At 51.3% G+C, this 16006-nt stretch overlaps 2 protein-coding genes across 3 annotated transcripts in view; one reads left to right on the top strand and one right to left on the bottom strand.

Moving 5' to 3' along the window:
• Positions 1-1357: 1357 nt before the first annotated feature.
• On the bottom strand, positions 1358-12925 carry THAP8 (THAP domain containing 8). 2 transcript variants are annotated; one of them, XM_058530905.1, is made up of 5 exons: positions 12768-12845; positions 5930-6009; positions 4039-4231; positions 3436-3828; positions 1358-1991 (listed from the first exon to the last, which is right to left on the bottom strand). In XM_058530905.1, exons 3-5 carry the CDS (start codon positions 4183-4185, stop codon positions 1851-1853), a joined length of 681 nt encoding a protein of 226 aa, XP_058386888.1. In that variant the 5' UTR covers positions 4186-4231; positions 5930-6009; positions 12768-12845; the 3' UTR covers positions 1358-1850. The 2 variants fall into 2 exon arrangements, with proteins under 2 accessions (XP_058386888.1, XP_058386887.1); XM_058530904.1 differs by lacking the exon at positions 5930-6009 and having other exon boundaries at positions 12768-12925.
• Positions 12926-13031: 106 nt separating this feature from the next.
• The window catches only part of WDR62 (WD repeat domain 62), a 46166-nt gene continuing 43191 nt past the window's right edge, over positions 13032-16006 (top strand). Inside the window, exon 1 of the mRNA XM_058530946.1 lies at positions 13032-13773. Coding sequence (XP_058386929.1) covers positions 13597-13773 — 177 coding nt within the window. The 5' untranslated portion in view covers positions 13032-13596. The remainder of the gene's footprint in view (positions 13774-16006) is intronic.

The raw sequence follows: 16006 nt of genomic DNA, 5'->3' as shown, positions 1-16006 counted from the left end.
AAAGAGAGAGATGAAACAGGGACAATGGCACAAAGAGAGGGGTGGGAAAGCGGGTGCGGTTCTCTTCGTCCACCCCCCTGTGATAGAGCCTTCTGGCAGGCCTGCAAACCAGGCCAGTTAGGGCACGGGTCTCCGTGTGTGGTGGTCAGGGGTGTTTTCTCTCACTGAGATCTCAGACCTGACCCCTTCTCCAAGCTCGCCCTATGTAAGGGATGTCTCAGACGGAGGATTTCGTAGAGACTTATAATCATGTTGTCATCATCACACAGCACTTACCAGGCCAGAGAGGTTAGGTCACTTGCCCAAGGGCACACAACAAGTAGGTGATGGTGCGAAGACTTGAATCCAAGCGGCCTGGCTGTAGAGTCTGGGCTTTTAATCACCATGCTATGTGGCTGTAGTAGTCTAGGGGTTAGATCTGCCAATGGACGCCCCCACCCCTCTGGGAACCTGTATCTCCCCCAGAATCGCCTCCTGGAGCCAGCCCAGGGTCCAGGCCTTCCTGGCTCCATCATCCTGGCTTGGCTATCACACCTGGCTGGCTGTGGCCTGAACAGGGCTGGGTGACCTCGCCTTCCACCCCTCATCCTTTTAATGGGCAGACCCAGTAGCTCCATCTCCAAATTATTTCCAGAATTTCATCCCTCACCCCCCACCCCAGGCCCTTATCCTGGTCCTTCCTTCATCCTCTCCCACCTGGACTATGGCAGCAGCCTCCTCCCTCTTCTTCCTGCTGCTCCTTCCCCTCTCCCCCAGTCTGCTCCCCATATGCAGCCACAGGGACCTATTAATACCTATCACACCAGGACCCTCCTCAACTCAGAGGTATCTGCTTGCTGCACCTCACTCCAGGTAAAAGCCAACGATCTCAACTACAGCCTACAAGACCCTATGTGAACTTGCCCATCATCTCTCCAATCTCACCTCCTCTTACTCTCCCCCAATCATACTGGCCTCCCTGCTCCTCCTCACCCCAGGACCTTTGCACTGGCTCTTCCTTCTGCCTGGAATGCTCCTCCCCCAGATACCTGGTTCCCTCTCTCCCCTCTTGTGGGCTTTTACTTATTGATGCCTTTTCAATGAGACCTTCTCTGCTCTCTTTATCTAAAATTGCATATACCCCCCGCCCCCGATACACACACACTCACTCCTTCCCTGCTTTAGTTTTCTCCATAGCAACGCTGCCCTCCTCCAGCTGACACCTAGATATTGGGCATTTGCAGGGGCTGTTTTTCTCTCTGGAACATCCAGCCCACATGCCTTCCAGGCCAGCTCCTTTTCATCCAGGTCTCTGCTCCAACACTGTCTCCTTAGGGAATCCTCCTCTCCCCACCCCCACCCCCCGCTCCCGCCCCATTACATCTTCATTCAGTCTTCAGAGCACTTATCACCATCTCAGATTATCCTGTTTATTAGTTTACTAGTTCATCTTCCACTCAAGCAGAATGTGAGCACCACGAGGGCAGGATCTGGTCAGCTGGGTTCACTGCAGTACCCCAGCTCGGCACCAGGCTCGGCAAGGGGTATGAGGGGCTCTTCAGAAGCACGTACAACTCTCCCCAAACAACCAACGCCTGTCCTGCTCTGAGGCTGTTTTACTGACTGCAAAGATCCAAGCTGGGGGTAGCAGGGACCTGGTACTCAAGGGAATCGGGGCTGACGGGGGTCTTAGGCCCAGATTGGCCCTAAGGTTCAAGGGGTCCCCAGGAGGGAGTGGTGGGAGCCAGGCCCTGAGGGAGGCGCTGCTGTGCCACAGGCATGGGTGGTGGGGCTGGGCCCAGCCCACGTGTGATGAGTCTCTCTTCCTCTGTCTTCTCTCATCTGTCCTGTGACATCATCTGTCTTGGTCCTTATGCGCTGGGGGTCTGAGTGTCCAGGAGCTCAGGCTTGGCGTCCAGTGTGGGAGTTGCAGGGCCTTGGGCAAGGACCACCGCTATGTCAGGCCCTCCACAGATGATGGTGAAGGCTTGGGATTCCTCAGGTCCAGGGAGCTGGGCCGTCCCAGGCAAAGACATGGTAGAGACGGAGGACACAGGGGAGTGAGGAGAGGGAAGGAAAAGGGGAGGAGGGAGAAATGGGGAGTAATAGGAGGCCGAGGTGGGACGGGGTATCAGGAAACAGAAAGAGATGTGGGCAGAGAGAGATATGGGGAGACAGGGGAGCAGATGTGGGAACCAGAGAGACATTCACAGGGGAATAAAGAGGTATGGGGAGAGAGGGAGAGAGACGTGGGGGGACAGAGACATGGAGAGACAGATAAGGGGGACAGGAGAAATGCAGAGGCAGAGAGACAGGGCCACAGATGGGGGGACACAGAAAGATGCAGATAAAGAGAGACATGAGGAAATGGGGAGACAGAGGGGAAGACAGAGAGATGGGGGGCAGAAAGATGAATGTGGGGAGAGGAAGAGACGGAGCGACAGAGATCGAATGGGGGCAGGGGAGGCAGAGAGAGAGACACCATCAGCCGAGGGGCCCTGGAAGACTCCGTAAGAGCCCCAGGCCTGAGTCTGAGCTCTGTCATGCCCCACAGTATGTCCCTCTGGTGCCCCAGCGTGGTTCAGGCCATGGTCTCAAACATAAAGCCTCCAGGGCCAGCCACACTGCAGCCCCAGCTGACTGCTACTGTCTGGGAATATGAACCCAGTGCTGCTGGATCTGCTGATCTGCCTTCAGGAAAGACCAGAAATTATTTTAAGATGTTGTTGAGGCCAAAAACATCTTATCCGTGGGCCATGTCCAACCCACTGGCTGTCAGACTGAGACACTTCAGCTACAGAGGGATTCGTGGGGGATCCTTTCTGAAAACCCCTCCCACCTCTAGTCTCATCCCTGGGCTGAGAGCCTGGGGACCTCTAGCTTGGCCCTGGGGTTTTAAGCAGGGAAAAGGCCTTGTCAAACTTTGATTTTTCAAGACATGATACCCTTGTCTACCCAAGAAAAGACTCAGCAGTAAAATATGGGGGGCCAGTAGGGCCTTAGAAAGGCCCGGGAGACCTTAGCACAGGAGGTGCAAACTCAAGCTCCCTAGGGGCCAGGCAGGGAGCTCTCCAGAGGCGAGCACAGGCCTGCTCTGGAGCCAGCCGCCTGGGTCTGAACCCTGGCTCTGCAATTTAGTGGCTGCCTGACTGTGGGCAAGTTACTCGACTATTCCGTGCCTCCGTTTTTTTATCTGGAAAATGGGGACAACACAGTATCAAGGTCATAGTGAGTTTTCAATAGTTATTAACTGTGTCTAGCAGAAACTAAGGGCTCCTTAAATATTATTTTTAGTAAATGGAGCAGTCACTAATCAGCTGCAACCAATAGCTGCTTGGCACTGCCAGATTGATTTTTTCCCAGAAATTTGGAAACATGGGGGAAACGTTCTGATTTTTAAACACCGGCCTCTAGTTTAAAGGGAAACACGCGCTGTGCGCCAGCCTCCGCACTCACCCCGCGCAGCAGGCCCCGGCGCGCCCGCGCCAGCAGGCTCTCCCCGCGCAGCTGCTGCGCCAGCTGTTCCAGGGCCCGCAGCTGCGCCTGGTGCCGCGCGTGCCGCCGCTGAAGCCTCCGCACCCGCCGCTGCAGCGCCCCCAGCGCCGCGCCCAGCTCGGCCCGGGGCTGCTGGGCGGCCACTCCGGGGCGCGGCGCCGCGGGGGCCGGCGGAAGGGGCATGGGGGTCAGGAACACGGTGGGCGCTGCCTCAGGGCCTCCCGATGCCGGTCCCAGCAGCACAAGGTGTACAGGGCCCGGGGCCGGGACGGCTGGGCCCGGGGACAGGGGCGTGGTCTCCTGCAGAGGCGAAGGCACGACCTGCTTCTCGGTGCTTCGGGAACTCCGCTGCTTCTGGAAAACAAGGCATGGGGTGGGGGACATCAGGGCTGGACTGATGTCCAGGACGCGGAAGGGGGTTTCCTCAGGAGGGTAGGGCTGAGAGTCAGACTCCAGGAGGGACTTCCCTAAGAGAGGAGGGCTGGGGATCAGACTCCACGGGTCATTTCCCAGGTGGGGCAGGCCGGGGGTCAGGCTCCAGCAGTGGGCCCTCCCTGCACTCACCTTGGCGGGCGGTGCCCGAGAGAAGATGGAGGGCACCGCATCAGGCCGCAGGTAGCGCACGCCCCAGCGCCACTGGAAGCAGGAGGGTGTGAAGTGCTCGCTGCACAAGTGCTGGTGGCAGCTGGGCACCCAGTGCTCCCGGCCCATGTGCCGCAGCCAGGCCTGCAGCCGGGGACCATCCTTCAGTGGGAACCTGCGGGGCCGTGGGGTCAGCCACATCAGGTAAAACCCACCTCTCCCTGAGAATGCTCACACCTGGAGGTCCCGGGGCTCCAAACTTCTGCCTGCCCTAGGCCAGAAACTGGCCCTGCCTCCCACCCAGGCTCTCTCTGTACCTCCCACCCACAGCCCATTCTTCAGCTCCACCTTTTAAACACCCAGCATCAGCCCACCTCTCCCACCTCCACCGCCTCATCCCTCCATCCTCCATCCTCTCCTGGCTGGTTTTTGCAGCAGCCTCCTTCCTGGTCTCTCGGCCCGGCCACTCTCCCCTTCCCCCCAATCTGTTCCTCCACATGAACCTGAGGGAGTAGTTTACAAAGTTGGACAAACCTAGAATTTGGGAGATTCCACATTATTGGGGATGGGGGGTGGGGTGGGGCTAGAGATTAAAAGAGATTTAAGAAACATCAACCCAAATGCAAATGTGGACCTCGTCTGCAACAAACTATTCTGTAAAAAGACATTTTAACACAGTTGGGGAAAACTGAACATGAATTGGGTATTAGATAATTGTAAGAAATTCATTTTGCTACCTGTGATAACTGTATTGGTTTATGCTTCTACAATAGTCATCTATTGGAAAAACATTCTGAAATATTTATGGGTAAAAGACCTAATGTCTGGAATTTACTTTAAAATACTGCATTAAAGGTGTATGTGGGAGGAAGGTGAACGAGAAAGGTTGGCAAAATGTCGACAACTGGTGAAACTGAGTGATGGATACATGACGATTCATTTATACAACTCTATTTTTTGTGTATGCTTGAAAATATCTCTTAAAAAGTTTTTTAAGGGGGCCGGCCCGGTGGCGCAAGCGGTTAAGTGCGCGCGCTCCGCTGCGGCGGCCCGGGGTTCGCTGGTTCGGATCCCGGGCGCGCACCGACGCACTGCTTGGTAAGCCATGCTGTGGCGGCGTCCCATATAAAGTGGAGGAAGATGGGCACCGATGTTAGCCCAGGGCCGTCTTCCTCAGCAAAAAAAAGAGGAGGATTGGCGGATGTTAGCTCAGGGCTGATCTCCTCACAAAAAAAAAAAAAAAAGTTTTTTAACAACTCAACAGCAACAAAGAAACAAATAACCCGATTAAAAAATGGGCAAAGGACTTGAATACACATTTCTCCAAAGAAGATATACAAGTGGCCAACCAGCATATGAAAAGATGCTCAACATCACTAATCATTAGGAAAATGCCAATCATAACCACAAAGCACCTCATAACCATTAGAATGGCTACTATAAAAAAAAAAAAAAAGAAAATAAGTGTTGGGGAAGATGTGCAGAAATTGGAACCCTGTGCATTGTTGATGGGAATGTAAAATGGAGCAGCCTCTATAAAAAACAGTACAGCAGTTCCTCAAAAAATTAGAATTAAAAATAGAATTACCATGTGATCCATCAATTCCACTTCTGGATATAGACCCAAAAGAATTGAAAGCAGGGTCTCAGAGATAGCTGCACACTCCTGTTCACAGCAGCATTATTTACAGTAGCCAAAAGGTGGAAGCAACCCAAGTGTCCATCAACAGAGGAATGGATAAGCAAAATGTGTATATACATACAATGGAAGAGTTTGTGTTGTTAGTGCCTGCTGTCAAGTCGAGTCCAACTCCTGGTGACCCTGTGTAAAGCAGAGTGGAACCCTGCCTGGTATTCTGCGCCATCCTCTCACCTTCCGGTGCTCTATCAGACAGTGCTCTGCTGCTATTCACAGGGGGTTCATGGCCAATTTTTTCGGAAGTGTTATTCAGCCTTAAAAAGGAGGAAAATTCTGACACATGCTATAATATGGATGAACCTTGAGGACATTATGCTAAGTGAAATAAGCCAGTCACAACAAAAACAAATACTGCATGCTTCCACTTACATGAGGTGTCTAGAGGAGTCAAATTCATAGAGATAGAAAGTAGAAATGGTGGTTGCCAGGGACTGGAGGGAGGGGGAAATTGGGAGTTGTTCAATGGGTATAGAGTTTCAGTTTTTCAAGATGAAAAAGTTCTGGAGATTGGGTGCACAACAGTGTGAATATACTTAATACTGAACTGTACACTTAAAAATGGTTAAGATGGTAGGTTTTATGTTCTGTGTATTTTACCACAATTAAAAATAAAAAGAAGTTGTAAAAAATGAATTATTTAGCTTTCCCAGTGGGAGTGGGTGGGCATTATCCAATCAGGCACCCTCTAAAGGTGCCCCACTACTCCTGCGTGCTGGTGCCACTTGTCCTCAACATCGTTTTTACCCTCTTATACAGCAACACACTCTCTATTTAGACCTGGGCTCAAGACTGTCCACAGTAAAGACCTCATTTCCCAACTTCATTGGCAGCCAAGGTGGCCACGTGATTAAGTTCTGGCCAGTTTGTCCCATGGAAGCTGCCAGAAACTGTGAGACATTAAACGTTTATTTTAAGCTGCTAAATTTTGGGATGGTTTGTTCCGTAGCATTAGAAAACTAATCCCGTCAGTCATCCCCATCCCACCTTCACAATGTCTTCCATATCTGTGACATTATTTACTTAGTACTTTTCTTAAAATTGAGCAACTTGAAGTATTAACCAAAGATACCTAAAAGAGAAACTTTACATCACAACTGAAAATGGAAAACCAGTATCAATTCCATCAATAGGAGTTAACCATGAAAACACTGGATTCTTTTACCCGCTGAGGGTTATGAGGCCTGCTCTCTCTCAGTTAAAAGAGAAGAGTAAGGAGTGTTAGAGAGAGAAAAAAAAAAAAGAAGAAGCAGCGTTAGAGAGTGGGGGACAATCCCACCTGCAGGGGACAGGGTAATCAACTCAGGCTCACGCACACAGAAGAATACGACACAGCTCTAAAACAGACAGTGGAGGCACTCGATAAACTGACATGCTATTGTCAGGCATGTATTATGTGAAACGAGCAAGGTTCCAAATAGAGTATATCAGCTTTTAGCTATTGTGAATAGCGGCCTCCCAAATATATCTATGTCTTAATCCCTGGAACCTGTGAATATTATGCTTCTTGACAAAAGATGTGATTAAGTTGAGGATCTTGAGATGGGGAAATTATCCTAGATCATCCAGGTGGCTCCTAAATGCAATCAAAAGCATCCTTATAAAAGGGAGGCAGAGAAAGATACTACCACAGACAGAAGAGGAGAAAGCAATGTGATCATGGAGGCAGAGACTGGAATGATGTGGCCGCAAGCCAAGGAATGCCTGCGGCCACCAGAAACTGGAAAAAGCAAGGAACATATTCTCCCCTAGAGCCTCCCTGGGAACGCAGCCCTGCCAAGACCTTGATTTTGGCCAGGAAAAGCGATCTGGACTGTGAGAGAATAATCCCTGTTGTTTTCCACCACCAAGTTTGTTACAGCAGCCACAGGAAACTAATACAGTAATAAAGGGGGAAATAAGAACATATATTCAGATTTGCTTATACGTGCATAAAGAAACACTGGGAAGGACAGGTAACAAACTAAAGAGGCCACCAGTGGGGAGGAGATGGATGGGAGGGACAGAGAAGGCAGGGAGCAAGACTTCTCAGGCAACAGGCAGAGGGCGGGGAGCAGCCAGTGAAAGAGCACAGAAGGGCTGACTCAGGGAAGAGCTGTGGCCCCCTCAGAGCAGACCCCAGGGCTCACAGCCAGGAACTCTGCCTGGCACAGTGCCTTCAGCCTCTGCCTGGCATCCAAGTGCTCTCGCAGCCCCATTCTGCCTGGACACGCAGGGAATCCCTGGCAGCAGCACTCCCCACCCCCTCCCCAGCAGAGACTGCCCGCTGCCTACTCCATATCCACTCTCTTCTTCCTAACGAAACTCCAACTTTGAGGCCGTAACCTGCTGTGTTAAAAGACTGTTTCCCAAGCTCCTCTGCAGTAGGTGGGGCTGTGTACCTAAGTTCTGACCAATGAATACTTCCACGGGGTGAGACATCTGGGATGGCACCTTAAAGGCAAAGGAGTTCTCAAATGGAATCAGAGCAGCTCAAGGGGAAAAGGAGGAAAGGGAGTATCATAAACAACCCCTTCCTCATTTGGTCTTGTTCTTCCTTCCTTTTGTTCCTCTGGATGGCGACATTTATAATGGGCAATATGCCTCTCTAAAAATTTACCTTGAGTGGGCAGCCAGTGGTTTTTTTTTTTTTTTTTTTGCTGAGGAAGATTGGCCCTGGGCTAACATCTGTGCCAGTATTCCTCTACTTTATATGTAGGTCGCTGCCACAGCATGGCTGATGATGGTGTAGGTCCATGCCCCTGATCTGAACCTGTGAACCCAGGCCGCCAAAGTGGAGCACACTACGCCATGAGGCTGGTCCCCAGTAGTCTCCTTTTTCATAGAATATTTTAGCCTCGCTGGTCATCCTATCCAGAGCATGGAATGGCATACACTGCTGGAAGTTCTTCTTTTCTTCCTTACTAACATAACTCAAACCATCTTCAGGGCAGTTAAATGCCTAGCTAAAAGACTACATTTCCCAGCCTCCTTTGCAGTTGGGGGAGACCACTGATGAAGAACCCACCATTAGATGGGGTTTCTGGGAAGGCTTTTTAAAGGGGTCTGACTCAGGTTAGAGTTGAGTCCCTCTTGTTCTTCCTCTCGTCCCCTTTCTTCCTAACAGGAATGGTAGGGCATGATGGCTGGAGTGCTGGCAGCCATCTTGGATGGATGCTACACGCTCAGGATGACAGAGCAGAAAGATAGGATCCTCATCCGTGACGACTGTGGAGCCGCCACACCAGTGGGGGTCTGCCAACCTCTGTACTTGTTACATCTGAGAGAAAAATAAACCCTGTGGTAGATTGTATTATGGTTCAAAACATTTGTGGCCCTTCTTCACATGAAGGTTACACATCTCCACTCCACTGGCCTGTGGCTTGCCACAGACTCACTTTGGGCAAAGGAGTGACAGTGACATGCCCCACTTCTAAGTATAAAATTTACCAGGAGCCACTGGGTGATTCTCCCCACTTTCCCTTTCCCCTCCTCTCACAAGACCAGCAATATTGCACATAGTGGCGGCTCCTTTGGCCTGAGTCCCCAGTTAAGATACTGTAGAGTAGGGCCACAAATGGCCTGCAAAGGACACAGTGTGAGCAAGAAATAACCCTTTGTTGTAATAAGCCACTGAGATTTTGTGTTTGTTGCTGCACATAACTTAACCATGCTGATTCCTACAGACCCCACAGTTTGTTTAAGCCACTGTTATTTAGGGATTTTGTTACTGCCAGCCAGGTGCAATTCGTAACTGACACGCCCTCCATTAGAGATGACTGTCATTTGTCCCTGAAAGGGCCTGAAACAGAACGAATGAATGTTTCCTCTGGCTGCCGGGGAAGGCTTTCAAGGTATTTCCCGGCAGCCAGTTCCCTCGATATGTTTCACCTTGTTCCTACCTAGTATCCATGCCCTCCCCTCAATCTCCTTTGGAAAGTGCTCCTCACCCAATTCTTAGCTCAGTGGCTTCTAGAAGACTGACTCAGGGGCGGGCCTTGAGGGGAGAATGGACTAGCCTGTGTGAGGAACAGCCTGGCAGCCACTGGTGGGATTTCAACAACACAGACATGAAATGATTTTTATCAAGTCATCTGGCCGCTATGCACAGTTGTCACTGTTCTCCTCATTATTATATGTGAAGCACTTAGAACAGTGCCTGCTATACAGTGAGTGCTCTCTAAGTTATTATTATTACTGTTGTTGTAAGAGAGGCAGGGGTGGAGGCAGGGAGACCAGCAAGCAGCTGTCAGTGTCTCATTAAGAGATGACAGCGGGGCCGGCCCCGTGGCTTAGCGGTTAAGTGCGTGCGCTCCGCTACTGGCGGCCCGGGTTCGGATCCCAGGCGCGCACCGATGCACTGCTTCTCCGGCCATGCTGAGGCAGCGTCCCACATACAGCAACTAGAAGGATGTGCAACTATGACATACAACTATCTACTGGGGCTTTGGGGAAAAAAAAGTAGGAGGATTGGCAATAGATGTTAGCTCAGGGCTGGTCTTCCTCATCAAAAAAAAGAGGAGGATTAGCATGGATGTTAGCTCAGGGCTGATCTTCCTCACACACACAAAAAGAGATGACAGCAGCTTGGACTACAATGTGACAACAAAGGTGATGAGAAGTGGTCAGACTGAATTTTTTTCTTTTTCTTATTTCCTAATAGTTTAGTTAGGATTTTTCCCATTTGCATTTATAATTGTAGTACCAAGCTATTAGGGGTTTTGTTGTGATTGTTCCAGGATGGGCATGTGTTTGGAAGGTAGAGTCAAAGGACGGGTTAATGGGCCAGTTTGGGGGCAGTGGTGCTGAAGAAGAGGAAGGACCAGGGGTGACTCCCAGGTTGTGTATTCAGTCCCTTGATGTCTGACCCCTCACCTATCCATGAGCTCTGTCAGGGCCAGAACAAGAGCTGTCAGGGTCCTCTGTGTCCAGCAGGGGCTTGCTTACTCCAGGAGACACTCAGAGTTGCTGAATTAATAAATGGTGCCAGAGGGATATATTTTAAAAAGCACGTCTGGACACACTGATTTCAGCTTAAAGACTCCTCTGCTCTCCTCCTGCCCACACCAGGGTCTCTTGGGATGGCTGGAACATGGACGGCTGGTTTCCTGAGGAGCCCATCTGAAATCCATTCACTGAATTCGTCCAACAAATATTTACTGAGTGCCCACTATGTGCCAGACACTGTTCCAGGTGCTGGGGACACAACACAGAACAAGACAGATAAAAATCCCTGCCTTCCTGGAGCTGACATTCTAGTCGGGGAGACAATAAAGGAATACATCAAATACGTGGTATGCCAGAGAGTGATGAGTGTTAGAGGGAGTAATAAAGCAGGAAGCAAATAGGGAGACTATGTATCTATCTGGGAGAAGGTGATCATTTTACACGGAGTGGTGGTCACAAAAGGAAGAACTTTCCAGGCAGAGGGAACAGCACAGGCAAAGGCCCTGGGCCACAGTGTGCCTGGCATGGTAGAGGAACATGGAGTAAGCCAGTGTCACTGGAGCAGAGTAAGGGGCAGGAGGGAGGAGATGACGTCATACAGATATTGGGCAGCCAGCTCCCGTAGGGCTCTGTAGATCTGCTTTCTGCCTGCTCGAGCTTCACCTTCTTGTCTTTTACAGAGTGAGGTGGGAGCCAGGGGAGGGATCTGAGCAGAGGAGGGCCCTGATCTGACTCAGGGGTTCACAGGTTCCCTGTAACTGCGTGTTGAGAACAGACTGTGGGAGCAGGTTGACCAATGTAGAGGCTATTAAAATAGTGCAGTGGGGGGGAGGGGTGATAATGGCCAGGACCAGGGTAGGGGCAGAGAATGGGGTTAGAAGTGGTCAATTCTGGATAGATTTTAAAGGGAGAGCCAACAGGATTTGCTGATGGACTGGTTGAGGAATGTGTCCTGCTCCAGTTAGACTAACAAACCTGTAGTCCAACAAAGTCAGGTTTCTTTACCATGGCAAGGAGGGAGACTGCACACCAGAGGTACTGTGGGGAGTCTCATCAAAGGAACAGATAAGAGTTATTATCTGGGTTTGGGGGAAGGCTGAAGTTTAGGTGAAATGCAAATGAAACAGTGTTGGGATAGGCTCAAAGCAAAGCAGAACTGTGGGTAAATGGATCCATACCAGGTCTGGATTGTGAAGCGGGCCCAGGGTCCTGTCTCCTTGGAAGCAATAGAGTTTAGACACATGTGGACTACTCTGTCCTGAAACCCCTTACTGGAAACTCTGCACCTGGATTATAAATCGAGGCCGCTTCTTTGTGTCAAAGTGACTTAACTCCTCCAGGCGTTAAGTGAGATGTTTTATGGTTACTGATATAATTTCAAACAGCAAAGTTTGTGATCATCTATGATTTCAGAGAACAAAGTTTCCTAGTGAGTAAGAAAGCAGCAGTCACTCAAAGAAGAGTTGTGTCACTTTACATCTGCAGCATGTCCTTGAGCAAAATATAGAAATACTTTTTCCTATTAACTCTTCAGCTGGCTTTCTGTGTCTGCTATACCAGCCAAATAAATGAGAAGGAAGATTTTTTTTTTTACTGTTCAAGCTAAGATTTTTAGTTTCTCAAGTGTAAGGAAAGAGGAGAGGTAAGGATGACGCTAAGGATCTCAAGCCTGAACAACAGGAAGGATTGAAAGCTATTAACTAAGATAGGAAAGGCTGTGGGGGAGACAAGAGCAGGAGGTCAGTTTCAGATGTTTTGAGTTTGAGATGCCTCAAATTCGTGGAGATGGCGAGTGGGCGGCTGCAGGCTCTTATAGAGCTCGGACTAACCTCACTTCTCCCTACGCAGCCCTCCTCTCATTCCGTTCGCCCCGTTCACTACCTGTAGTTAATCGTCTACCCCTGCTGTCACACATCTGCACCTTCGTACGTGAGGTGTGTGCTGGTGAAATGCTGGGAATACTGTCTCTTCACCTTGCTAACTCACACTCGCGGGCTGGACCGGCTGAACAACACAGCGGCACTCATCCTCGGGCCCCGCCCCCACAGGGCCCCGCCCCCTGCAAGCCCCGCCCCGCGCTTGCGCTCACTTGTAGAAGCTCACCGGGCGGTTGTCCGCGCCCAGTCGGCCCGCAGTGTTGGAACAGTTCGGAGCCCGGCAGTACTTGGGCATGGCTGTCCTGCCCCGCTGAGTTTGGCCCGATCTGCAGCGCACTTTGGTCCTCGCCGGACGCCGCCGAACCCCGCCCCGCCCGCGCTCTCACCGCCTACCTCACGTGACGTCCCTTGGTGCTTGGTCACGTGCTGGGGAGGGAAGAGAGCGCCTGCGTACTACGCGCCCTTCCGCGTTACCACAGCTACGCCCTCGTCATGTGGCGAATGGGGAAGAGCGAGTGCGTCTGAGCAAAGCCCCATTTCAGCCACCCTGACCTTATCGCGCGTTGGGGGAGTGGAGGAGTCACGGCGTTTCTGAGTCTGCGCCAACTCATCAGTCTTTTTCGGCTCCACCCCACGCTTACATCCGGGCGACTGCTGTTGGGCGGATAGTCGTCTTGGTGGGTGAGGGTCGTGCAGCAGCAAAAATCGAGGTGCGGAGGCTTTGGCCTTCGCCTCGTGATAGTTAAAACCTGTGTGTTTCAGTGAATGGTGAAAACACAGACTGGATAAAAAAGCCACGACTTTTGATCGAGCATCAGGCAGACTAGCTGTGGCTCCACCCGATCAGACTCTCCGCCCCGCCTCTTAGCCCTCATTGGTCAAAAGCGGCGCTCGGCGGCCCTGCGATTGGCCAGACCGGCGGCCTGCCGCGTCCAATGGGCGGCGGCGCCGGCTTTCCCGCGGCTGTTCGCTATTCAAGTGGGTTGTGGAGGCGGCGGCGGCGGTTGAGGAGTGAAACGGTCGCCCGCCTCCGGCGCGACGATGGCAGCCTTGGGACCCGGAGGCTACGCGCGGAACGATGCAGTCGAGAAGCTGCCATCCGTCAATGCGGGAGTTTCGGCGCGGAGGGGCCAGTCCTCCCCGCCCCCCGCTCCACCGCTCTGCCTCCGGCGGCGGACGCGACCTTTGGCGGCGCCCGAGGACACGGTGCAGAACCGGGTGAGGTGCTGTTTGCCCTGCCCACCCATTTCGTGGCTACCTGGGCCTCCCTGGTCCCGCCCTCAGATCTTTGGCCCCGTCTATCAGCCTCGGCTAGTCCCCTTGGCTGCTCTCTGGCCCCGCCCCGTCTCCTAGGTCCCGCCCCTTTAGCCAGGGCTCCTCCCACCGTCCCGTGCCCTCTCTCGGGTACTGCCTATCGTTCCTAGCCCACTTCTAAACCCCTGGCCCCACGGCACCCTTGGCACGTTGCTGGGTTCCTCCCTGGTCCCATCCCTCGGAGTGCTTTTTAGGTCTGATCACCTCCTAGTCCCGCCTTTCTGCATATCCCTTTAGTCGCCTTTAGACGTGTCTCTGGACCCTTCCACTGTGGTTGACCTCGCCCCTCGCCGGGTGTTTAGGGTCCCTACTGAGGTTCAGTCCCAAGTCCTACCTGCTTCAACTCTCCCTCAGCTCTACTCCTCCTTCCCTCACCCCTGCCTTCTGTTTCCTTCTTCCTTACCACGGTGGGATTCTTATTCCATATTGCCACCCTAAGTTATGGAGAGGATGTGAATACCATGAGTAAAATCTCAGCATCGCTGCCGGGGGGAGGGCATACAGAACAGTTTCCTAAGTCCTGAGACACAAACAAAGGAGATTTTAGAGTAGGTAGAAGGAATTCGATTAGCACAGCGCAATTTTTAAAAAAGTGTTCTCCAACTCCTTGAGCCACAAAGTCTGTTTGTGTAAAATGGAGATAACAATAACCATACCGTGGAGTTGTAGAGAGGTGAAATGAAGTTGTGAATATGACCTGCTTGGCACAGTGTCCAGATGAAACGTAGCTGCTGGTGGATCTTGTTCCTGCTCCTTGATTTCCTGCTGCACTCTGATTATATCACCCACTCCTTGCAAGGCCCTGGGCAAGTGGCCCCTGCCCACCTCTCTGGCTGTACCTGCCTTGTCCTCTCTCTCACGAAGATTCAGTCACACTGGCCTGCTTTCTGTTTTCCGGAGGCTCCAAGCTCTTTCCAGCCTCCTAACCTTTGTGTTTGGTGAGTTCTCTGGGCTTTTTGCGGCAATCTACCTGGCTGGCTCTTCATCACTCACGTCTCAGCGTGACTATCCCTACCCTGAGAGGCTTTCTTGAACCCCAGCCTAAAGCAGACACCCACCTTAATCTCTCACCCAGCGCCCTGAACTTCATAGCCCTCATCTTGTATGTTCCTGAAAGTGCCTTGTGAGCTCTAAACAATGTACAAAAGAGGAATAACCACAGCAGTTTCAGAGAGGCAGTACAGCAAGGTGGCTAACAGCATTGCCTCTGGACCCAGCCCACCAGGGCTTAAACCTTAATTCTGTTCTTTCTGTTAGGAACTTTTCTGTGCCTCCATTTCCTCATCTGTAAAATGAGGATAGTAGTATAAATATTCCCTTATAGGGTATTTTTGAGGATTAAGTGAGCTCACCTGTCTTAAGCACTTAGAACAATACCTGGCACATTGCAAGTACTCTGTTAGTGCCAGCTGTGACTGTTATTATTAAAATACAGCTGTGACTATGTATTTTGGATAATTGATATCATTTTTTATTTTTCTTGCTTGGCTGGACAGAGTCCATCTGGCTTGCAAAAGACCTAGTCTAAAAATGACCAGTTAGGGCCGGCCCGGTGGCTTAGCGGTTAAGTGCATGCGCTCTGCTGCTGGCGGCCGGGGTTCGGATCCCGGGCGTGCACCGACGCACCGCTTCTCCGGCCATGCTGAGGCCGCGTCCCACATACAGCAACTAGAAGGATGTGCAGCTATGACATACAACTATCTGCTGGGGCTTTGGGGGAAAAAATAAATACATAAAATCTTTAAAAATTACCAGTTATACTAATCCTCAGTAATGCTGATTGACAAATAAGACCCACGTAAGTGCCATTGCTTGGGTGCCTGTTTAGAGTCCTGCTGCTGCTCCTTCCTGGATGGGTCACCCCTCTGGGCCTCTGTTTCCTCGTCTGTAAGATAGAGATGATGATGACAGTAGTGACATCACAGGGTTAGTGTGAGCATTAATAAGTTAACACAGTTATAGGTATTGGAACAGGGCCTGGCTCCTTGTAAATGCTCAGTGAACATTAGCTATTAGTATCCTGTTTGCCTTTCATTTCTCTATTTTTTTTTTGTGAGGAAGATTAGCCCTGTGCTTACATCTGCCAGTCCTCCTCTTTTTGCTGAGGAAGACTGGCCCTGGGCTAACATCCGTGCCC

Source organism: Diceros bicornis, chromosome 34 (genome assembly GCF_020826845.1).
Source record: "Diceros bicornis minor isolate mBicDic1 chromosome 34, mDicBic1.mat.cur, whole genome shotgun sequence".
In the NCBI taxonomy this organism is placed as follows: Eukaryota; Metazoa; Chordata; class Mammalia; order Perissodactyla; family Rhinocerotidae; genus Diceros; species Diceros bicornis.
This window is presented reverse-complemented; position numbering and strand designations above follow the sequence as displayed.

What these genes read in the sequence shown, in the direction of transcription:
- THAP8 (XM_058530904.1), bottom strand. Translation starts at nt 12,850, where the DNA reads ATGCCCAAGTACTGCCGGGCTCCGAACTGTTCCAACACTGCGGGCCGA. An exon ending in CTCGGGCACCGCCCGCCAAG is followed by an intron (nt 3,829 to 4,038) that starts GTGAGTGCAGGG and finishes CTTGTTTTCCAG; the next exon opens with AAGCAGCGGAGTTCCCGAAG. An exon ending in GCCGGGGCCTGCTGCGCGGG is followed by an intron (nt 1,992 to 3,435) that starts GTGAGTGCGGAG and finishes GGGACGGCCCAG; the next exon opens with CTCCCTGGACCTGAGGAATC.